The sequence below is a fragment of the Molothrus ater genome, chromosome 2 (assembly GCF_012460135.2).
Source record: "Molothrus ater isolate BHLD 08-10-18 breed brown headed cowbird chromosome 2, BPBGC_Mater_1.1, whole genome shotgun sequence".
Classification (NCBI taxonomy): domain Eukaryota; kingdom Metazoa; phylum Chordata; class Aves; order Passeriformes; family Icteridae; genus Molothrus; species Molothrus ater.
The window spans coordinates 112,573,168-112,585,336 of record NC_050479.2 but is presented as its reverse complement, the minus strand read 5'-3'; the positions used below and the strand labels follow the sequence as shown (position 1 = coordinate 112,585,336).

Sequence of the window (12,169 nt, the reverse complement as noted above, 5' to 3'; positions counted from 1 at the left end):
AAAGACTTTGCAGAATCCTCTAAGGCACCCAGTTTTTGGTATAACACTTTATTCATTCTTTTGGTGGAGGATTTGATCTTGGTACTTTTTGTGCCACAATTAAGAGAATTCTAAAAAACGAACATGTTCAATTAATGAAGTATTTTGACAGATTAAGTATACAAAATTTTTAAGAGATAAAGCCCTAAAGACAAAGTTCTGTTGCAATAACCATCAGTGCATAGCTGCATTTTGGGATGTTTTATGCAGCATCATGAAAAAATAACTGAGCTGACTGAATTGACCTACTTCCTCTGCTCATTCTCCTTTTTCCATTTACACTGGACTGGGCAAATTTAGAATAGACCTGATAATTTAAAGCTGATTTACAAATTCATAGGCACTGAGGTCATGACCAAAACCAAGACATTGTCCATCCATTTCATGAGGGTGATGGTCACTGAAAATGGCATTCTTCAGACCCAAGGCAGAGGGTTTTCCAGGGAAAGGTAAGTCTCAGCCTCTGGATACCTCAGGGACTCAGGGTTCAGGGAGTGTCCCCAGTCCCAGCTCACTCTGGAGTAGTGCACATAGGCCTGGCATTTTGCATGAAGTGTGTGAGGGAGTAAACAGCATCCTTTCAGGCTTCCCACAGGAAAACGGTGATTACAAATAATTCCACTCAAATCAGTGCCTCAAACACAGGCCATTAAAATCTTACTCCCAGAGCCAAAACATCCCAGGTGTTCTTGACACTTTCATGCTTGGGAAGAGGGTTGCACCATACATGATGCAGATGTGGTTCCATATTATTTATAAATCATTGATTTTTCATCAAAAGAGTTCTTTGAAAAAATTACTAAAATGTGGCATTATGATTCCATAATTATCTTTCAGGGCACAATTATAAGCCCTGATACCCTGATATGTTGATAAGGCAAGGAGGAGCATGAGAGCCCTGTGGCATCAGAGTGCAGTTACCTCAACACCCTGCTGATTTCTTAACAAATGTGAGTGCAGAGAGCTGCTTTGGGTGAAAATTGTCAGGAGAAACTTGGTGCCAGACCTCCACATTCCTGCTGAGGATGTCAGCTAAAGTAACTGAGTTGAGGCAGGGCAAAAATCAGCCACAACAGGATATCAGTGCCTCATCTCACCTCAGCTTGGGAGAAGGAAGAACTAAAGGAGACAGTGAAGCACATTCTGGTTTCTTGGTTCAGTGCCACCATGCACTGTGTCCTCAGCCTAGGCTGCTAGGTATTGGTACTTCATTGATTGGCACAGCAGATGAATTCATCTTACACCCAAAATGATGATTATTTCACTAATTGTTAGCTCTGCTAATGACACTGAAGCTCTTGACAGGCAGACTATGTTCTTACCTTCCACGTCAGCAGTAATGGAGAGTCTTCAGGCCAAATTATTCCCTAAGTGATATCTTTAGCCCCACTGCTTTCAAATTATTCTCTCAGTAATTAAAATTATGTTTCTGTCATAAATACAACCTCTCTGCTTTTGGTAGATCTGTGCAGATGTGGCTAATTTAAATTTAATAAACAAAGAAACAGATATGAGTGGAATTTAGATTGTGTCATGTTTTTACTATTAAAAAAAGGAGTTGACAAGTTTTAAGAAAATTAGGAACTTTGACTAAATAGACAGAAAATGCTGTGCAGAAATGAAATGCCATTTTTAAAGAACCCCTTTTGGGAAAGATCTGCATTTTCCATATTCATTTTCAGATTTCTATCTTGACAAATGAAACATGACATAAGAAACAGAAACTTTTCTTGGGACCTTTGAAGGGAGAGATATTCTTAAATGAAACACAGAATGAATAGTGGATTCCCCTTACAAATGTCTTCATGTTCAGACATTTTGACTGACTTATTGATGCCCATTTTATTTTCTCTCCCATGTCCTGCAAGGTAATATGCTTAAGACAGATCCTTTGTTTTCTTTCATTCCTGTGTTGGGTTAGGCAGTATGGGGTTAGGCAGTATTACTCACTCCAGAGCACTCCCTCAGTACTGAGAAACTTGCATTGCAGCGTTATTGGAAAAAAAACACCTTGATTTAAGACAGGCATCCACTTCTTTCTAGATGAGCTTCAAATCCACTTTGATTAATTCTGTGAAAGAACTGTGTGCTTTTAAAAAATTGTACAGCTCCCATTTTTACTTTATGTAGCTGCATTTCGTAGAGGAGAGTGTTCACTTTGCAGAACACCATAATAGAAATCTAATTTCAGTAAGAGGAATGAAAATTACATTAGAATATATTGTTAATCTCCTTCTCCTAGGCTCTTTTCATTTGACTTACACTTCTTATCAATCTCTCACTGCTACTTTTCCTTCTTACTGTATTTCTTTGCCATATGCAAGTACTCTATCAGCAATCTCTGCATACACTGTGAGCAACAAATAGCATCATATCTAATCCTCTGTCTGATTACTCTGTACATAAAGTCTAACATTTCCCACTATAAAGTAATTGGATGAATTGATCCATCTTTTCAAGGTCAAGCAGGCTTATGTTGGTAGTCTGAGTTGTCTGAATTCCTCTCTTTAATGTTATTCTTAAACAATTTGAACCTGAAAAACTTATGCTCTGTTCAATAACTTCTGCCACAAAGTATATCCTGTATTTTTAAGTCAACACTGAATTTCAGCAGCAAAATCAGGCAATAGACTTGAAGTCTTTACTGCCTCTATTGTTATATATATACACACTTTTTTGTAATTTAGCATTATGCTCAGACTTGGGATATTGGTTTGCAGTCGTTGGCTTCCATTCTTCCTGCCTGCCTCACAGGAAAAGAATAAGTGAAAAGGGAAAAATGTAATTCTACATCAAGTGACACCATTTATCCATGCTACATATATAGATATCAAAACACAATTATGAACTCAAGGGGCACAGCCAGATGCTGATTCTGAGTATCCTAAGGTGATGGTTAATCTTTGCCCTTCTGCTGTAACTTCAGAAGTCAAATGACATGAAATTCTGAGAGTCCAATAGTGTATAATGGACAGTTCTTACTTAAACAGTAACAATTTGTTTTCCAGTCAGTCTTCACTCTCAAGTGTGTAAATACTGCATTGCCCTCACCAGCCTTCTACAGTGCTGGGTTTGTTCCTCTTCCTTCCGTACACAGGAAGATGCACTTTGCCTTCAGAGAGGAAGAGAATGGATAAAACAAGATGAGGTGCAAAGCACTGCATGAGGCACAAACTCAGCTCTGTTGCTTTCAGAGCAGACCTGCTTCACCATAAGATATCCACGCCAGTCTCCTCCACAGCAAGTGTCAAAATACTTCCTCAGTGTAGCTTGTAAATGAAGCAAAAGCCATTACTCACACTGTGGCTGAGTTCCATCTCAGCAGAAGAGCTGCATGTTCTTATAATGCTCATCATCTGAACTGTATTTTATTCTTTCGCATAAAACTCAAAGTCATGAATTTTGCTGTGAGGAAAGGATCTCTTATTTTCACCAATCTACTTGTTTTTCTTAAAAATCAATATAAGGAGAACCCCGTGAGCTTTGCATACAGATGTCTGCAGAAAGGTTATTGCTGCCAGCTTTTTCCAATGTGCCAAATAATCTTTGTATAATTTATAAATGATAACAAAGCAATCAGGCCACATTCATAAAAGCCCAGTGACACATAATTTAGCTGAATCTGAGGATTACAATTAATTGTCTCTCTTTGTTCCAAGTTCTAAATCTTAGTAAATGATTCACTGCATGTCATTACAGCTTAATATTTGCATGAAATCACAGTTTAACTGGCATAATTTAACAGCAATTAAAAAGCCATCTAATCCTCATGCAAATTGGCATGAGGGGCCTTGAGTATGAAGTGTGTTTGCGGGTTTTTCCTGCAATTGCAAGAGGACAGTCATATACTTTAAGACACCTCTAACATAATTGATAGTTTTCTTTTTTGCTGAAATGTGAATGCACAATAATATGTGATTTTTCTTACAACTGAGAAATAAGCCACAAACCATGACTGTAAGAACCTTCACTCCCCAGTACAAATGAAAAACTATCTTTTTTTTAAAGTATTTTATTTGCTGTGTTGGTTCTTCTATAGGTGCTATTCCATATAGTACAAGGAAAATCTGATAGAAAATCAAAATCCACAAAGCCGGACAAAACTCTCCTATTGCCCAGATTCATATTTATTACTGTTTGAGCCTGCCAAAATTGATGAAATAATATAAAAAAAACTTGAGCTATGATGACCTGTTGTCATCATAGTTCATAAACTATCTATAGTTTATGTAAGATTAAATTTAAGCCAGTTTTAGAACACTGACTCCAATCCTTCAAGCAATTACACAGCTGCTTAGTTTTACGTGCATTAATATTACCAATTATTTCAAGGGGATTACTCATCTACTTAAAGTTATGCACATATGGAAGTGTGATTACAGCTCATCCTCCATATTCCTAAAACTCCTCCATGGTTTTAACAGTGGGAATTTGTTAAGATCCCGTCATTATTTAATTCTCACAGCATGGTTTTAGAGGAAACATAATTATTCCTGTCTTCTGAACATAAAGAGTAAGAACTGAAACTGAAGTAATGTGTGCTGGTTTAGCTTATTCCGATCTCAGGACTAGCTGAGTAGCTAGAACTGTTAGAGTTATTTTGTGGGAAGACGAGTGATGTATTAACCATAAACTCCTGGGCAGATAAATGTATTAATAAATGCTCATCCATTCAAAAGATCTTAAACTTTCTTATTCACTAAAAAAATGCAAAGCATGTAACACTTCCATCTATATAAATATCAAGTGCTTGAAATCCAGCAGGTAACTCATAATTTATTTCAGGGCAAAGTTAATTACTCTCTTATTACAAGTTACAAGTACATACCAGAAATGAAAAAGTGGCTGAATTACAGTTCACAGAAAAGCCTAATGTTTATTATTCACGTTAGTGCTCCCACACAATAGCAGCTTTTTTTATTTACAAGCATTCCAGGTTTCATACCCATGCTTATGCCACATAAACAAATAAAAGGCATCACTTAAAAATTATGAATGTTAAACTCTGTATAAAAATTAGCTGGTGTCATTTGCAAATGTTTCTTGTAGCCTTTCAGTCTGCTTAAGAAACTCTGAAATAAGGAAAAGCCCACTCAAAATTTTACCAGTGTCTCAATCAAAACTTTATGCCTAAGTCTTGTTGACAGTTTTATAAATCATCAAAAGCTGCAAAGTAAGCTGAAAGTTTTCCAAGTTCTGCTAACCATTGGTGAAGCACTGTGATTTTATTGAGAGCTGGGAACATAATGCTTATTCAACTCATTCAGCCCAAAAACCCCAGAGATCAGCAGTTGGGTTTACCACAGTTATCTCACATACATCAACACCGGGAGTATAAGGCCTCACATTTTTCCAAGTCCGTGTTTCTTATAATAATTTTTATTATGGGATTACATCCAAATTGGTTTTGAAAATCATACATCTGTAAGTGCTTGCCTGAAATATGTTAAGTGGAAGAAGAGTAATGCAATAAGAAATTGAGATAATTCAGATATCCTGTAACAATTAGTAGCTTTCTGTCACCCCTTCATTAATTCCTATCTAAAAAATAAATAGGTGGTAATGTTCTTCTGTTAAACTGTGGAACCTGATAGGGAATCATAGAATTATAGGGTCATTAAGGTTGGAAAGACCTCCAAGATCACCAAGATCAACCTTAGATCAATCACCACCTTGTAAACCCGACCACAGCACTATGTGTCACATGTTGTGGTTTCTTGAACGCCTCCAGGGAATTTGGTTTCACTGCCTCTGAGGGCAGTAAATTCTAATGCCTGGTTATCCTTTCTGTGAATAAATTCTTCTTGATGTCCACCCTGAACCTCTCCCCTGGCACAGCTTGAGGCCATTTTCCTTTCTCAGTCACTTTTTGCCTGAGAGAAGAGACCAACCCCCATCTGGCTGCACCCTCCTGTCAGAGAGTTTTGGAGAGAAATAAGGTCATTCCTGAGCCTCCTTTTCTCCAGGCTGAACACCCCCAGCTCCCTCAGCTGCCCCTCATCAGTCTTGTGCTCAGCTCCATTGCCCTTCTCTGGACATTCTCCAGCCCCTCAATGCCTTTCTTTACGTGAGGAGCCCAGAACTGGACAAAGGACTCAAGGTGCCACACCAGTGCTCACTGCAGGGGGCAATCGCTAGATCACACTATATATTTATTTTTATATCTATATATAAAGCCTCAGATGATTTCCATGTGATCCTACACAATAAGTCAGCAAGCAACTTAAAACTTGTTGGACAGTCCATGACTGTTGTGTGATGAGTGGGAAATTGGAAGTGGGTCACTTGTGGTTCTCTGACAGTGCACAGACAGCTCTAACACCTGCTTGTTGTCTATGCATTCCTCCCCATAGCCTTAAAGTACTTTTTCTCCTGCTTCCTGATAATCCTTTTAGACCTTTAAGTTGAAAAGTTGATGTCTTCACTGTTATCCTGATGCTAATGAGATGCCAGGTGGGAAAGAAAGAAAACTTCTTATGCCTAATAGTCTTGGCCTGTTGCCTCCTAACCCTGTTAATGAACAGCAGCAAAGAAATCCCTGGGGATAAGCAGTGAAGGATAGAAAGAAATATCTGGCACTGCAAAACTAATACAAATAATTTTACCTCTTGTCTTTATTCCAAAGCTGTTATTTATTTATTACTCAATTTGTCTCTTACAAAATGTCAAAGATTTTAAGTGTCAGAAAAGCCTACATTACTAGACATAAAATAAGGATATAAATTTTGTGATTAGAGCTCTCCCTCTGTATCCCACAGCAGCAAGAGCCAAATTGAAAATTTGGGTTATGTTGTCTAGGTCTGATGTTCCCAAGTCATTTTTGTGTTTTCTTAAATTCTTTCTTATTGTATTTGCGTTGCCCCCAGACGAAGGAAGGAAAGATGAATCTGACTCCGTGTTCTCAGGAGGCTAATTTATTATTTTATGAAATTATATGATATTAAAGAAAACTAAACTAAACTGTACTAAAGAATACAGAAAGGATACTTACAGAATGCTAAAAATGATAATAATGAAAACTTGTGACTCTTTCCAGACTCTCAACACAGGTTGGCCCTGATTGGCCAATAAGTGAAAACAACTCACAGCAGAATCCAATGGAACAATCATCTGCTGGTAAACAATCTCCAAATACATTCCACATGAGCAAAAGACAGGAGAAGCAAATGGGATAATTATTGTTTTCCTTTTTCTCTGAGGCTTCTCAGCTTCCCAGGAGAAAAATCATGGTCAAAGGGATTTTTCAGAGAATGTGAATGCCACACTTTCTGAATTAATTCTAAGTTATTTTGATTATTGAGCTTTTTATGACGTCACCAATTTATTGTTCATTTTTTTTCAAGTATTGTATAGACAATTTTTAGTTTTTACATTGACTCTATCACTGAAATGTAGCTCTTATTTACAAATAAATGCCTTAAGGCAAATTTTTTCTCCAAAGTAGATAACACTGGCTTAACAGGCTTTTTCCCCTCCTTTTCTGCAGGGCCACCCTCTGCTCCGAGGAATGTGGTTTTCAACATCAACGAGACAGCTCTGATGCTGGAGTGGAGCCCCCCGAGCGACACGGGCGGGAGGAAGGACCTCACCTACAGCGTGGTGTGTAAGAAGTGCGGCTCGGACGCCAGCCAGTGCGAGGTGTGCGGCGGCGGCATCCGCTTCATCCCGCGGCACACGGGGCTCACCAACTCCTCCGTCACCGTGCTCGACTTCGTGTCCCACGTCAACTACACCTTCGAGATCGAGGCCACCAACGGCGTCTCGGAGCTCAGCTTCTCCCCCAAGCAGTTCACAGCCATCACGGTCACCACAGACCAAGACGGTAAGTGCCAGCGCTGCGGGTCTGTCGCCGTGTCCCTGCCACCTGGGCCCTCGCTGGGGGGGATCCTGCGTTTCTCGGAAGCCTGGGTCTGTGGTTAGGGGGTTTTGCAGATTGCTGAATGCTTTTAAGTGCCTTCCATGAGGACTTTCAGCTTCTGCTGATGAGGGCATTAAATGCTTTTGGCGGGTGGCCCTTGACCCCATTACACAGGGCACAAACCCATACCTTTCTGTTTGAAATTAAGTGCAGGCTTTAGCCATCTGAGAGCAGCTGTGTCAGTGATTCTTCAGGACTGGAGTCTATCTGGTGCTTTTGCAACTTCAGTTTTGCAAGAGTAAAACACCACAGGTTACCCATTACAGCTCCACAATTCGAAGGCAGAGTGAAAGTGAACTCACTTTGCTTGGTATCTGTGATTCATAGCAAAGATAATACTGCTTACCTCACTGTAAGATACTTCTGCATCTATATGAGCCATTTCCTCAGCCGAGCTATCCTAATAGATTCTTTTTCATTCCTTTAGTTTAAACTTTGCATTGTTGTTTTGAGCTTTTTCTTGCCCCCATTTCAGTTTGAATTCATGTCCAAGGTGAATCTTTGTGAGGAACATGGGAAACTAAAAGAGCTCTCTATTTTTTGTTTATTTCTGCAACTTTTTCTTCTTTAGTAATACTTACTGTGCCAGGAAACAGCATCATAGGTTAGCAACAATGCAATCCATATAGCACTGCTCTCTTCTAGCTTGTGTAACTGTAGACAAGAAGGTTATTTCAGAATTATCCCTTGCTGACATTTGTTCCAGAAATGTTTTTCACCTGCTGTGCAGTGACATTGCAACTGCAGCTGAAGTGTTTAATGTAGAACAGGAACTGAGCTGGCAGAACTGCTGTTTGGAGTAGAACACATTTGATGATATGTTTCTGCTAAGTAAAAGTGCTAATGTTCAGGAGCATCCTGTTATGTTCCACTTGTAGGGAAGGCCCTGGGTTCTTTCACTGATCAGCCTAGCAAAAATCTGCTTACCTGTGTATCTGGGACGAGTAGTTTTGTCGATGAGTAAGTAATGACTCGTTTGCCTTTGGGCAAAAAATGAACAGCTTGCTGTGATGATGATGATAATAATGACAGTGATGGTAATACTAATAATATTCATGAAAATTGATTTGAAAAAGCACAAAACCCACTTGCTCACTGTCCATGATGGTAACAGAAGAGCTAATTATATAAGATGCCTAATGATATATAGGCCTTGCATTGACAATTGCCTGAAGCACTGAGGCAATGTATCGTGTTGGAAACCTGCATCTCCCTTTCCCTTTCTCACTAAGGGAGAAAGTGAGATGCTGAAAACTTCCCCTGTGAAAGCTTCCTTTTGGATGTTTTGCTCCATGGTATTAAATGCAGTCACTAAGCTCACCCAGGTGGAGGTCACCTGACATACAGTTCATTTCTAAAGTGGGTAACAGCTGTGTGAACACAGCTTGTGATGTGTATTTAAGTGTTAGGCTTTTAAAAAATAATGTATTTTTCTGTTGTCTGTCCCTGGTTTAAGGATATAGATTTTCTCTGCAGTTTACTCAAAACAGAGAAAAGACTAATGCTTTGATAGTTTTTGACGCACTGAGAGTAAACTCTAGATTGTTTGCATTCCCTTTAATAATTCTTACATTACTAAAAATGCTATTGGAAAAGCTTCAGAGGATTTAAGACCAGATTTTCAGAATATCTGTCAGTTTATCTGGATATAAAAAGACAGCTTTGTGTGAGAAAGCACTGTTTTAAATGAAATGGAGTCAAATATAAAATGTAGTTATAAAGAAAAAAACATTTCTGTAGGCTTACAGGCTGTGTAGTTGTATAAAACTATGAGCATGGTGACTATATATTTAAAAGGACAAGAAAGAAATGCAGCGTTGTATGAAATGTGGAAGAAAATTCATGGAGTTTTGTTGATGGAAAGTGTGGAGAGAAAAATGGACATCTTTTTGGGTTACTTTCAGTCATAAATAAGAAGGGATATAGAAAAAGCTAGGGTCTCCAACCTCAGAAAAGCAAGTTGTAGAACTAAAGCTTTGGAACATTGCAGAGATTTTATTATAAATTCACTGCTGGTAGTCTTTCCTTATAATCTTAATTCTGATGAAACGGGTAGTAGTTATTGCATGATACTGCAGGTTTGTGCACATATTCATAGAAAACAAAGATCCAAGATTAAACATATGACATGACAACAAAAATATATTTGTTTTTACAAGGACTGCTTTACCAGAAGTCCAAAGATACTGGTTTAAATCCAACCAATTGATATGTGTCTAATGTGAAAGATACAGAGGTGCAATAAATTATACCTACACAAAATATTTATCCCGTGTTGATACTACCTTTTAATATGCAATCTTTTCCTACATACTGTTTTAATGGTTTTGGTATGCACATTGCAGGAAGTGCATGACCTCTTTATAAATACCTTAATTATTTTATTCAGTTGTCATATCTTTGTTAAGAATACAGACCAAAATCATCTGCTTTTGTAAGTCCAAACCATTCTGGTAGCTACAATAATTAAGAACAGCTTTTTAAAAAATTTATTTTCTTTGAGCATATTGGATGTACTTCCCTCTAGTGGCCTTTTCTTTTGACTGGTTTGTGTGAAATTAACGGATTTGTCATTAAACAGGCAAAATTATTAGCTTGGTCTTCAGGGGGTTTTCTCTCTTTTTGGAGAGCAATGTTGCTGAATAAAGTAATTCAGTGCAGAGTTCTGTGGGCATCCACAGAAACTGAAGAATTGTATTCTGCCACATTAGTGAAGAGAGTAGTCTGAGAGCATCAAAGAGGGGGAATATTTGCTGACAGGAGAAGTGAACTAATTCCAAAGTGATTAAGGCTGATTTTCATGCACAGAGCCGTACCACAACTAATATTAAAATCATAACTGCCTGCTCATGCAGTTGCAAGTATCAACAAGATTAAGAGTGGTACTCAGCTTTAACAGTGACAAGGAGCAGATTGAAGGAAAGTAACACTTGAAAAAAGGCTTTGCAATATGCATCCCTCAAAACTCTCTGTAATTTGATGTCTAAAGCATTACCAGACCTGATCAAATACTAAAAAATTTACTAAAATTAATATGATTAAGGCTTGTAAAATTTGCTTGGTAATATTGCTTACCTTTTCCTTTAATTTTATACAAGGACTCATAAGTTTGACATCAGTGAGTTTGGTTTTTAACCCTTGGCTTCATTAGGAAACAAAATTTCTGTGGCCACATTTTCTGTCATGCACCACAAAGAAATATGAACCCATTAGCCACCTGAGTTTGATAACAGCAAAAAAGATTCAAAAGAATTGCGAAGAATGACCTTTCAGTCACCAAGACCTTGGTGAGGTCTGCAAGTTGAAAAGCAAAGTTCAGCTACCTGAGGGTTGCTTTCCGTATTAGACACCAGCTGAATGACCACTCAGTCTGCCTGTTGACTGGCTAGCCAAGAAAATATATATATTTATGGTCCTGTACAATCACAGCATGTGCTGTGTCTTGTCCAGCCAGTGTGGCAAACAAGGATAGGGCAGGGTGTGTTAGGAAGTACAAATGTTGCAGATGGGCAGATGAGGGAAGTGATCTATATGCTACCCTTCAGTAGCTTTGTTTCAAAGTGTTTTGAGATACCAGAATAAATTCTCACTTTAAACTCAGATAAATGGACAGATAAACAGGATTCTGCTCAGAAAAGCACTTAAGCAAAGTTCCTGCTCAAGAAGGAACATTAGTACATATTAAAGCACTTTTCCAAATCACTGCTAAAGTGATTTGTAAACAACTGAAAGATAAAACATGTTTTCACAAAAAGCCTCATCAAAAATTGTTTAACAATGCTATTGTTCAGAAAAGTGCCTGGATGCCTTTTCTTTATGAGAGAGAGAAAGTTTTATACAGCAGTAAATATGCTGAGTACAAAGTAATTGTGCTCAATCAACTTTAAATCATTGTGTGAAGAAGCAGTGAATTATATGCTGAGTTGTAATTTATGCTTCTCTTATGACTAATGGAAGGAAGAGACATCTCAATATATAACTTTCTTAGCATGCCATAGTGTCTGCATTGCCTAAAGAAAATTCAGAACTACTGGAGGTTTTTCATGCATAATTAAAGTAGAAAATAATGAATAATTAAGCAAAACAGACTTTAAAACAGTAGTCCCTATTTCCAAGTAACTGTCCATGTATGTTTTCACTCACTGTGCATTCATACATTCTATTCCTTTAGAACAGACAGGGCTTTAACTTCATACTACAAGGAGTGGGAGT

The 12,169-nt window shown here is 38.1% G+C and overlaps 1 protein-coding gene across 4 annotated transcripts in view; it reads left to right on the top strand.

Moving 5' to 3' along the window:
- The window catches only part of EPHA6 (EPH receptor A6), a 374,340-nt gene that overhangs the window by 176,674 nt on the left and 185,497 nt on the right, over positions 1 to 12,169 (top strand). For all 4 annotated transcript variants that reach the window (XM_036388927.2, XM_036388906.2, XM_036388943.2 and 1 more), the window contains exon 5: positions 7,526 to 7,861. In XM_036388927.2, coding sequence (XP_036244820.1) covers positions 7,526 to 7,861 — 336 coding nt within the window. The remainder of the gene's footprint in view (positions 1 to 7,525; positions 7,862 to 12,169) is intronic.